We start from the raw sequence: 12854 nt of genomic DNA, 5'->3' as shown, positions 1-12854 counted from the left end.
TGTTATATAACATTTCTTTCTGACTAAGTTATTATATGATATTTCATGAATTGTTCTAGAGATAGATATACGCACACATACCCAAATAATCCTCAATCTGAAGGACAGTTTATGTGTACATTATTCCCTTATGCAATGTGGGTATTTTCGTCCATAGAAACCAAGCTCGTGTGGTGAGCCAGTTTGAGAATTCCAATAACCAGATTAATAAATCAGTTTTAAGAATTCCCTTATGCATTATTCACTTGTTACCCGTTGATTTCCTCTTCATTTGCAAAGTTTGAATCCTCTTTAGAAATTTGAGGCTCAACTTTCTGCAAAATTATATAACAGAATAAACATGAATTAGTTGAACTACCTCAAAGTAACAATTGTCTGTTTTAATAAATAGTAGCTTTTTTAAAAGCAATTACAATTATGAAATGTTGTAAGTAGATGTCAATAGCAACATGATATTAGTGAAAAAGCTCTCTATCTGGATATATATTGTTCTTTTCTCCTACCTTGTGCATGTTATTGGTCTACAAATAATAAAAAAAATTGGAATTGGAACTGCACAATTACGAGATCCATGATTATGACCAACTACAACATAGTCCAACATAGTCCTCTCGTTGAGGATTAAGCAATGGATACTCCAAGTAAACAATATTATTAAATCAGAATATTAGTAATTCAATACCCGAGGATTGAAGGGTTCTCCTCCTCCCGAATCAATAATGCATCCCTTAATCTTCTCCATGAGTTCCTCACTACCCAAAATTCGGGCAAGAATGTAACCATAACTAATATATATATATATATATATATATATATATATATATATATATAAAACATGAAATAGTCATTTTCAATCAAAAAAATGAGGATGCTTTACAAAAGAGAAGAATCATATTAACGATTCCACATACACAAACCAACCTGTGTTGTTGAAAGTGTGAAAAACCAAACAGTGTTCCTTCCCATCGTGTTCCTCGCGAGACACCCAAGAGACGAGGTGGTCGGCGAGGAAAGAGATTCAAGTCTCGAGATGATATGGAGCAAAGTTGAAGGATCCACGTGTCTGTCACTGAGGAAGCCTTGGATTAGTTAGTTAGTTAGTACCATTTTCTATTGAGAAAAAGCTGTTAGGATTGTTTGTTAGTAACAGCTTTATATAGCCAATTCGTTCTCCTCATTCCATTACTTGTAAACATTCTTCTTTGTATCTTTGATCTAATTCAATAAAACTTCTGGAAACCTTTTCTCTTTCAAGGTTTCCTGTTCATCCTAGTTCTTCGGTTAATCTTCTTCCCCTAGAACTATCTTATCTCTTATCATGAGCACGTGGCTAAGGTCGAATCGAAGAAGGTCCTTGACGTCGACGATGAAGGTAAGTGCGTTAATTCCATGCAAATTGTACCACTCGAAGTGCCTCTTGAGGTGCTTGCTCCTTGCTCCCAGCCACCTCAACAGCACTACCATGGCCACGCAGTCTTTGCCTCCACAAAACGTGGCGTTTTGGGTGTCGGAAGTTGGGTATCAAAGGAAGGCACCACCAACATCTTGGGAGTGAGAGAGAAAGGGGTTGAGGGATGGGGAAGAGGTGAGAGAGGAGAAGAGGAACCTGCGGGGTTGGGGTGGAAGATGCAAAGGAGGGAGAGGTCGAAGCCGGGGAACTTGAAGGAGAGGAGTTTGGCGGTGACGGCGGAGCAGAAGAGGGAGGCAAGGGTTTGGAGGAAGTGAGGGTGAGAGTCAGAGTGAAAGAGAGGGTTTAATTTTGAAGAAGTGAGAAAATGAGAAGGGAGCAAGAAAATGAAGGTTTGGACAACGACAATTTTTTCTAAAGACCGTAGTGTTCGAAAAGCTAAAAATCTCAACTACGACGGTGTTTGTAAGAACCGACATTGTTCATCTCCTTTTAATTACAATTTTTCCATTGTGTTTATTTTAAGACGGGTTCAAGTGAACCGACTTTAATTTTACGTCATAAAATATACATATTTTAGTACTGAAAGTTACTGATAGTTTCGTCCAAGGAATATAATCATTTTTTATGAAAGCAAAAGCATTGTCATCTAGTGATTGATAAAATACTATTTTCACAAAGGTTTTTCAAGATAACACTTGTGTGACAAAGTATGTCTATATAAGCTAAAGAGGATACTAATCAAATAGCTTAAGAGATAAGTAAAAACACTTAGTTTACACTGGTTCACTCAAACATAGCTAAATCTAGTTCTCCTTCACAAACCAATGAAGGATTCCACTAATCAAAGCTTGACTACAAACAAGTATTCTTTAGGCTACTACTGGCTCACCCTTAGACTCCCCCTAAATCTAAGACATCCAAGTATTTTTTAGCATTAAGTCACTCTTGGCTTTCACAAACAAATAATGTTTGATTGAATACACGGACTCAAATCACTCAATAGAGTGGAAAAACAATTAAGTCCAAATACAAATTAATAATTTTTGTATGCAAAGGATGAACTAATTAAGCAATGTTCTATATCATCCAATGACTTGACAAATTCTCACTTCAGAATGCTTTAGTTTTTCACTTTGTATTTTCGTTCATTTTCTTCTCACATTTGTTAGCAAAGCCTTGAGCTCATTTTATAGACTTCATGAAAGTATCCGTAATAGGATTAGTGTTTGTCCCTTATTTGACCATTGTCTCACAACTAGAGGTAGTGTTACGTGTCACGCTCTTGTGGAGAGAATAAAAATACAAACAACTATATTTCAACAATAATGACCTTTGAGGAATATTCATGTGAATCCTTCTATTTTGTTCTTTCTTAAATTCAAATGTTAGCAATTCAAAATAAGAGAGGCAAAAATGAATTTGTGAAAGTTAAGGTCATGCACTTCGCTTTCTAGCTAACATTGATTTTAGTACAACATTGGATATCACTTATACTTGATATAAAATAGAGTGTGTAAGTGATTAAGTTTATGGAACATGAATAAAAACAACACAGTGTATGAACACTAGTTTTCACAATAATTGGAACTACTTTATAACATTGCGTTGGATGTTGGATATTACTCTTAAATAAAACAATTTCCATATGTAATTGGATACATACTAATAGGAGTTGTAGGATAAGAAATAATACTAAGTGTGCTTATATATATATATATATATATATATATATATATATATATATATATATATATATATATATATATATTAGGTCATGTTCACTTCACTTAAAAATAGTTCATTAGTACATTAATAATTTATACCTTTCTAATCATCAAAATCATAGGTAAGGATGGATTGTCTAGTTGTGATAGTGAACCATCCAGACCTAACAATGTCCCAATTTTTTATGATGACAAACCATATAAATTTTGATCAAGACAAAACATAATCATTATAAGATAGGAAGATAATGCACGATTACGAGTTATGTATTAGAGCAATAATATCAAAGCAAATATATATATATATATATATATATATATATATATATATATATATATATATATATATATATATATATATATATATATATATATATATATCTGAAGGTTTGTAAAAACTCCCCTTGAGTTCAACAACCTTTATGCATTTAGCAAATAATGAATATGAACAATAAATATGTTGCACATATATATAACAACGGAAAATTAAAAAAAAAAAAAAAAACACACACACACACACACAAGAGATCACCAAACCACACTTGTATTATTTAAGAGTGTGTTGTTTACATAAATCAAAATTCCTTAACCTTCTCCCCATTTTGTCATTAACAAAAAGACTTAGGGTTCAAAGAAAAAAATGATGATGGGACATCATTGTCACTCTTGATTGGACGGTGGTGGCAGTGTTGATGTTGGCGGTGAATCTATGATGGAGACAAACCTGCAATGGTGAAGGAAGACTATGTTGTTTGGGTACGATAGGGGTGGAACGATCAAAGGTGGGAATGGTGGAGGTGAAGGCGATGTTGCTCATCGGAGGCATTCCGGTCATCATAGGTGTTGTCAGTCATCAAAGCGGTTGTTGGTCGTCGGAGGCATCATGGGAGGATGCAAGTGAGGAAGGGATGTTGTGGAAGAAATATTTTGATGAGAGGGTTCATGATAACACTTTACACCCTTATCAATCCAAGGATTCCCAAGTGCATGTGGTCCATGATAGATCGCTTACCTTGCTAGTCCACCCTAGACGCATGTTTATATGATATTTTTATATAAATTTACTCTTACAATAGCATCTATCATAAATGTACAAACTATTAGTGTCTTCGATTAAATCTTACATGTGTTGTTTCTCTTTATTAACATATTAACTTTTAATTTTAACTGGTATTTTAGCCTACACATTTCATGAGATAAATATTTTTTTATATAATTATAAAATTCATAGTGATAAATATTTTTAATTTTTATTATATTATAATTACTATTATTAAAATACACAACAAATAAATATTTTAAATATATAAATTATATTTTATATTTATAAGAAATAATTTAAATTGTGATATCATGTTATTTTTAAATTAAAATGAATAGGGGTTAAGAAATTAAGTGTATATAAAGATAGATGGGTAGTAATTCAAGATCATTGAGAGATACCTTTGTCTAGTTGCGAAGAATATGTGTAAACTGCACCACCTGATGAGAGGAAAAGAGTGTTGAAAATCTATAATCGAGATAGATAGACTTTCATCATCAAGTTATATGAGTATATTTCTTTAAAAAAAATTGAGTTTAATTTGTGTCACCTATCTTGTTGACAAAAAGAAATACTTTTACAATTCTAAAATAATAAAGAAAATTAAAAATATTTATCACGAGGCTAAAATACCAGTATATGCAATTCTTTTAAAATCAAAACGTAATCCGGTTTTGATGATTCAACGAGGGCATAAGAATAGGCATGTATAGATGAAGATTCAATCCCACCAAAAGCAAAAGACACAAGATTTCGTTCCCGAGAGAATTAGTTAACCTGCATTGCAGATTTTCGCTGAAAGGATAAGAATTGGTTCGATATCTCTTGCTAATTTACAAGAAGGACTGTACAGTAAATTTGATACAGATTAAGACCTGGCAATATAGGATCAGATTCCTGTAACTTTTATCGACTATTGTTTAATAACTTTTAATTAAATAATATTTTTTAAAAATTCACCGCTCTCGAAAGATCCACCTTTGTATATACTGTTCCATTTCATTCAAATCCAATTACTAAAAGAAAGATGGCCCTTTTAGTAATATTATCCTGGCCTATTCATGTATGTTCATATATCTCTTTTGTATCAAGTAACAATTTTGTTAGTTAAATCCATTTCAAAAATAGTAGTTTATATTTTTAGAGTGATTTGAAAATTAGGAAATATCTGGTATATATGTTAGAAATGTAATGATAATCATTACTAAAAAGGTCATCTTTCTTTTCGTAATTGAATTTCAATGGAATGGACATTTTTTAACCGACAAATAAAATATGTATATATAAACCTTGAAATGTTACCTACTCAAGAGAATCAATTTGAATGGAATCGACCATTATATACTAAGGCTGACCTTTCAATAGCGAGGATCCTCTTCAATAGAGAAAAACTGGAGAGATGTACAGTTTATAATCTCTCCATTCGATACATTTTTTCTATCTTTTATATTAAAATTGTTATTAAATATTAAAGTCAAACAAGGGCTAAGATATTATCAAATTTTCCAAAAATTGGAAAGGTTTTTCTTTTTCAACCTTTCAAACGTTGATGCTTGCTTTTTAATTTGTATTTTAGTTTTTCTATTTTAAAGAAATATTTTTATATAATTAAATTTATAATAAATCAATATCTTTAATATATAATTACATTTTAGATTTATAATAAACAATTCATTGTGATATAAAATTATTTTTAATCATTGACAATTTTTAATCAAAAAATTATTAAAATTTAATTTAAAAATATAGATAAAAAAATAATATTTTGAAAGGAAAAAAAAGTTAACACAACCACAGATAAAGATTAAAATAAGATAATTTAAAATTTTCCCAGGAAGAATAACGTTGTTTTCTTAGATTAAGACTCATGCACGATTACATTGATACCTCAATATTTCTTGCGCTAAATGTAATTTAAGCAAAATTAAATTACTCATTCGATTCCTATAATTTTATGATTTTTATCATTTATATAGTTTGAAAGTGATGATTTTAATTCTATATAGTATATGGTTAAAATAGTACAGTTGGTCCAATTAAGAGTAGTCTCTCCAAAACCAAAGTACAGTTGGTCCAATTAAGAGCAGTCTCTCCAAATCCTAAATTATTGTCAATAATTTTAACCTTAACTACATTTTTCACGTTTTGATGATTCAAAATGTGATATAACCCATGGCCAAGCAACTCCAATGGTGGGTCTCTTCTTTGAAAGCTCAATCACTATCCATGTGTTGATTTTAGTTTCTAGTGCCCAATGGGCAACAAATACAATAGTATATGGTTAAGAAAAAAAATAGCACCATATTAAGCGAACACAAACTGATATAGTATTCCTGTTTAATTAATGATCTTCAAACAGATATGAGTATGCAACTGAATTAAATACTAAAAACAAGAATTTTACTGTTTATAATAATTTTATTTGATTTGAATATAATTATTTTTAGTGAAACATACATGTAATCTAGAAATAAAAAAGAAAAAGATGGCCACCCCACCGTAGGGAAGTTCACCAGTTATGACATGCTGGCGTGCAAGCTATGGGACCACAGCTTCAATGAACTCCAGGTATGGGACCACAGGCTCATACATAGCCTTAAACGTAGTTGCGTTTCAAGCATTTGCACCTTTCATCTCATAATCCTATCATCATGTTCTAGCGTGTCTAGTTGTGCGTCGCGTCCTACAAGATTCACGTCCAATTCTCACTTTAAAGGAGAAGTTACTCGGAGAAGTTACTCCCTATAGTTTCAGATTATCACGTATTTGATCTACGTTTTTAGAGGTTGGACGCAGATCCAAACACACTATTCATCTCCAATAGGTTATGTAGTTAGGGAAGCACCATTATGAAGCACCGATATTGACTCAGACATCGAACACGACATGAACATGGACACGTGAATATCTGTCAAACACATCAAACTCAACTCGGAAGGGGTTGGGGTGTCCGTGCTTCATACACATACACTTTTATTTTTTGAAAAAAATTAATTACTTTTCATGGAAACTTAAAGAATGAATAAATGGTGTCCAAGAAAAAAATCCAGAATTTGATTGCATACGCATAAATTATTTCACCAAAACCGGAAACATAAAAACAGTTTCTTTTAATCTATTTATTGGTTGCAATGATGCCAATTGATATAAACAATTATTTCCTGCAAATATAGTTGGTATTTAATATTGTAAGTTTTCATTACAATGGTTAAATTGTTGTTATAATTTTATGATTTTTATCTTTTTAGTCCCTATAGGTTAAAAATGAACTAAAAATATCACTTTCAAACTATAGAAACTAAAAGAGAATTAAAATATAAACAAAACGATGAAGACTAAAAAGAACATTTTTAACCTACAGAAACTATAAGAGAATTAAAATGTGAACGATAGGGACTAAAAAAATCACTTTCAAATTAGAGACAAAAAATGTAAGAATCGTAAAACTAAATGAGTAATTTAACTAAATATTAAATGGAGAAAAATGTAAATAACTCATCAACTTTTAGTTGAGTGAGCGTAACTTCTGAATTTAGTGCATGCATGTTTGGTCTAGATTAATTTAAAGGGAAAAAACCATTTTTCTTAAAAAAGAATCTCATTTTTTACTTCTGAATCTCATTTTTCTTAATAGTATTGTGAAAATAAATTGCACAGTATTAAATACCAACTTCATTTGCAGGAAATAATTGTTTATATCAATTGGCATCATTGCGAGCAATAAATAGATTAAACGAAACTCTGTTTTTATGTTTTCGGTTTTGGTGAAATAATTTATGTGTATACAATCAAATTCTGGATTTTTTTCTTTGACACCATATTTATTCATTCTTTAAGTTTCCATGAAAAGTAATTAATTTTTTTCAAAAACTAAAAGTGTATGTGTGGTGCTTCCCTAACTACATAACCTATTGGAGATGAACATGATGAAAGGTGCAAATGCTTGAAACGCAACTACGTTTAAGGCTATGTATGAGCCTGCAGTCCCATACCTAGAGTTCATTGAAGCTGTGGTCCCATAGCTTGCACGCCAGCATGTCATAACTGGTGAACTTCCGTATGGTGGGGTGGCCATCTTTTTCTTTTTTATTTCTAGATTACATGTTTTTCACTAAAAATAATTATATTCAAATCAAATAAAATTATTATAAACAGTAAAATTTTTGTTTTAAGTATTTAATACAATTGCATAAATACAATTGCATACTCATATCTTGAAGATCATTAATTAAACTGGAATATTATATCAGTTTGTGTTCGCTTAATATGGTGCTATTTTTTTTTTTCTTAACCATATACTACTGTATTTGTTGCCCATTGGGCACTACAAACTAAAATCAACACATGGATAGTGATTGAGCTTTCAAAGAAGAGACCCACCATTGGAGTTGCTTGGCCATGGGCTATATCACATTTTGAATCATCAAAACGTGAAAAATGTACTTAAGGTTAAAATTATTGACAATAATTTAGGATTTGGAGAGACTGCTCTAAATTGGACCAACTGTACTTTTGTTTTGGAATACCTTCTTTAGAAGTAATATTACAATCAAAAACATTTAGGACCGGGATTCCCTGCAATTGATAAGTAACATCAAGGTTTTGCAGTCATAATCTAACGGTTCAAATTTGTTTGAGTTATATTTTTTTATTTATTTAATTAAAACAATTATCTTTTGTGTTAGAATTTTATGCAGACACAAAGAGCTTGTTTTTTTTGTTTGCTGAAGAGCTTGTTTGATTCTTTTTAAAACAATTTCACACTACTTGTAATTAATTTCTCCTTTTAAATCTACTTTTTTGGTGTTGAAATGTTTCCTATCTATCAAATTTTGAAACTATTTTCAAAATAAATGTTTTAGAAACTAGTTAAAAACCAAAATAGTTAGGAAATATTTTCTCATTTTTTCTGTTTTCCTGCAGTTCAATTTCTTTCTCAATTTCACATTCTGCTTTCTCTTACACCAGCCTCTACCAACGGTCTGAATAACTTTGTTTAATTGCATTTTAAACACTAGTCAGTTTTTTAAAATATAAACCAAATACACCCTAACTCTCGGTTTCAATTTTTTCTTTTTTTTTCATATACAATACTCAGACTCAAAACCTGACTAAAAAAATGGAATTAATTACCCATTGATAGAAACACCATATTTTGCAACCTTGCATAATTGGACAAAAACACAAACAACCTTAAATAAAGTGCACGATAAGATTACTTAAAGTGACACAATATCTCAAGAAATATCAGCAACCACTAATTCAAGATGAATACGGAAAGTGATAAGCAGAAGAAAATGACATCAGTTGCTACTTGCTACAATTGTATTCAATATTGGTGTTTGAGTTTGAGAAAAAAATTGTAACTAAATCCTTCATCAAGAATGAGCAATTTACAGATTCCTTGTTCTTCAACGAGAACACATTACATATATACCCTGATCATGCTTTAAAATGCATGCAATTACAATCAAATTTGTCATGCATTCATTCCTACTTGAGCAATTCAACTAGTAGGACTCAATGAGAGTACACAATCTTCAAGGTTCAGATATTGTCATATGCAGCATAATTCTGAGGCCTCTCTTGTATTCAAGAGGAAAAAATGGATGATTTACTGTGATGTGGAAGAGCTACTAAGTGTAGGGTCTGTTTGATAGTACACAATATCACCAGTGTTACTGACAAAATGGTCTTTCTTCATGCTTCTTAACAATTCTCCAATAAGGTAAATTGGAAGAGGACTAGACTTCTTTGGCTCCCGGTAGTATAGGCCAAGAACCGGCTTAGCTGCCTCAGTCTACAAGTGGAGCAAAGACAAATTCAAATTTATGAAATTAATCAAAATTATTAATCTTTTTATTAATCAAATTCAAAAGAAGTGCAGAGGGGAACTCACTGCTTCTATTAAGTGATAGTGTGGTATTTGAGGAAAGAGGTGATGAATGACATGGGTTCCAATGTCATGGTGAATGTTGTTGATCCATCCATAGTCACGATCAATAGTTGTAAGGCCACCCCTAAGGTAGCTCCATTCCTATCCACATGAATAAGAATAAAGCTATGAAGAAAAAATTGAATTTTGATAACTTCTAATTCCAAGTCATCACAAGCATTGGAGATAGAGAAGCTTGCTGAAAAAATTAAATTTAACCACAGCTTTTTAATTAATCTAAGGACAAAACTTAGACACAGTTTCTTCTGTGCTTTTAGTGCTGTTCTCCAATCAATTGGAGTTTTACCTCGGAAACTTTTGTTGACCTTTAATGAAAACATTTTAACACGAACTATTGAGGCGAAACTTCAATTATAATTGTATAACAACATGAAAAATACCTAACGAGTAATTCAAAAGGTGGAAAGACCAAGTTAAACAACATTTTCTTGGAAAAGAAACACAAAAGGAAAGAAATAATACCTCTCCACGATACCAAGGTAACTTGTCTTCATGGCCATGGTGATGCAAATAAGTCACCAAATCCAACCACATAACAAAAATCTTCAATTACAAAAGTCAAATTAGGACTTGATTGTGATTCTAAAAGAAAGACTCATTACTAATTAAGTGTCTAATCAAAAGAGGTGGAATTTACCACATAGGGAATGCCATAAAGCTTAAGCAATTGAACAGGACCCATCACAAATCCCAAACCAACAAGCAAAGCAGCCATAGCTGTCCAACAAACTGTTGAGGTAATAACATCTTTTCTCTCACTGGGAACAAACAAGTCACTGTCAGGATTAAAGTGAGAACCAGTCTTCCCGGGACTCCTGCTCCACTGAATTGAAAAGAACATAATAACAAAGGTCAGTTCCCACACCATAACCACTAATAATAAATGTTCAAAAGTTTTGGTAAAACCTTTAGTTACTACAACTTACCAGGTAGATAGGATATGCAAGCAATGGAAAAGGTAATGTAAATCTTAAAATACGTGTTACATTATCCAAGCTCTTGAAAATTTTCTCCGGCAACTGCAAGATTCACATTAAACATTTTGAATTAGACCCCTTGATAGATACAAAATGTTGGAGACAAAAGCAGATTTTCCACAAGAAACAGAACAAAGAAAATCAACTCACCGGGTGCCAAGATTCATCGTTTTCAACATGGCCATGGTTTTGATGATGTGTTCTATGACTAATTCTCCTGCACAATTCATGAAACTATCAGTTTCAAAGCATAGGCTAGAAATAATGCCTGTTATGATAAGCAAAGAACACAAAACAAAAAGGGGCCAAGAAGAACAACAATTCATGCAGGAGCATTAAGCTTACCATCCATGATATGGTACTAGAATTGAAGAATGCAGCAAGTGGCCAGCAACACTGTTCAGCTTAGGATTGTTTGAAAAGCTTCCATGACCACTGAAACATCCAAAACACCAACCATGGTTATCATCATAACAAACTTTTGAAATCCAACTTTACCACCCCAAAAAGCCAATCTATACAATTGAATCTAGATCTACATTAGTAAAAAAGATGGAGTAATCAATATGAAATTGACTATTACCAATCATGTCCAAGAACAAAGAGGGCCCAGAACATGGTTCCCTGAGCAGCCCAATAGAGAGGCCAAACAACCCAATTGTTGAGATAAGCTGCAGCAACAGCCAACCCAAAAACCACAATGACATCTCTAACAACATAACTCATGGACTTCCAAGGGTCCTTCACCCAACAGTGTTTAGGAATGGAAGCTCTAATATCTGCCAATTTGAAGGGTGGTGGTGCACTAGGGTCAAATTCTGGTACTTCCTCAACAACCCCATTAGCCCCATTGATTCCCTCTTCTTCCTCTCCCTCAGTGGTGGCAACCTTCAGTGGAGCACTCACTCCCGATTCCCACTTTCTCTCCCTAAAGTTATAACATGTGAACCCTCTTGGTTGGAGATTCAGATCTGCCACCCCCTTGTTTATGCTTAAAAATCTAAACTTTGAAGGCTTTTGGCACGAAATGGGTCTTGTTGGCCTGGGAAACACTGGTGGAAGAGACCTTAAGCCACATTCTGATAAAACCCATGTTGCCATTGGAGAAAAGGAGGGAGCTTTAGGCCAAAGGGGTCGTTTGGATTTGTGGCTGATTAGTTCTTCACTACTACTTCATGGTTCCTGAGGATAGAAAGGTAAAGTTATAGGACAGAGGAGAGACAGAGAGACAGAGAATATGTGAACCAAAATATAAGGATGCAACTGAACCTACAATTATAGGACGACAAACAAACACAAGTTGAGAAATTTAAGATATTCACAACAGGAACACAACTTGTGTGTTTCAACAACGGCCTCACGTTTGTGCTTTATTTTTCTCTCTTATGTTTTCCCTATTACTATCTCCTCCCCCACCTTCTTCTTCTTCTCAAATCTGAGAAAAGTCTTGGCTTTAACAAAAGGGTATCCAAAGAGGGTGTTCTTCAATACAAGGGATGTTCTCAAATCTGGTTCATTTTTGTGGCCTAGAGATTAAAATCACCATCTTTATATATAAGAGGGTGTAGAGCAATTAGGACATTTTTTTTTTCTGTAGTGTTCACTTTTAAATTCCTCGTTCTTGTGTTGGGTTCCCATCCCTTGATGGAATGGAAATTCACTGCTCCCTACCTTTCCTTTTGGGTTTGACCTTGTTTTTTTGGTGCAACTTGAAGTGGAGACTCCTATTCTATTGCCTTTGCTT

At 32.7% G+C, this 12854-nt stretch overlaps 1 protein-coding gene across 2 annotated transcripts; it reads right to left on the bottom strand.

Annotated features, from left to right (window-relative positions):
* Positions 1 to 9414: 9414 nt before the first annotated feature.
* LOC114416093 (omega-3 fatty acid desaturase, chloroplastic-like) lies at positions 9415 to 12854 on the bottom strand. Of its 2 annotated transcripts, XM_028380980.1 has the most exons (9): positions 12384 to 12854; positions 11694 to 12292; positions 11456 to 11545; positions 11261 to 11327; positions 11060 to 11152; positions 10771 to 10956; positions 10596 to 10676; positions 10077 to 10214; positions 9415 to 9977 (listed from the first exon to the last, which is right to left on the bottom strand). In XM_028380980.1, exons 2-9 carry the CDS (start codon positions 12209 to 12211, stop codon positions 9792 to 9794), a joined length of 1359 nt encoding a protein of 452 aa, XP_028236781.1. In that variant the 5' UTR covers positions 12212 to 12292; positions 12384 to 12854; the 3' UTR covers positions 9415 to 9791. The 2 variants fall into 2 exon arrangements, with proteins under 2 accessions (XP_028236781.1, XP_028236775.1); XM_028380974.1 differs by having other exon boundaries at positions 11694 to 12854.

This window comes from Glycine soja, chromosome 1 (genome assembly GCF_004193775.1).
Source record: "Glycine soja cultivar W05 chromosome 1, ASM419377v2, whole genome shotgun sequence".
NCBI lineage: Eukaryota > Viridiplantae > Streptophyta > Magnoliopsida > Fabales > Fabaceae > Glycine > Glycine soja.
Note: the sequence above shows the minus strand (reverse complement) of the source record. Positions and strands in the feature narration are given on the sequence as shown.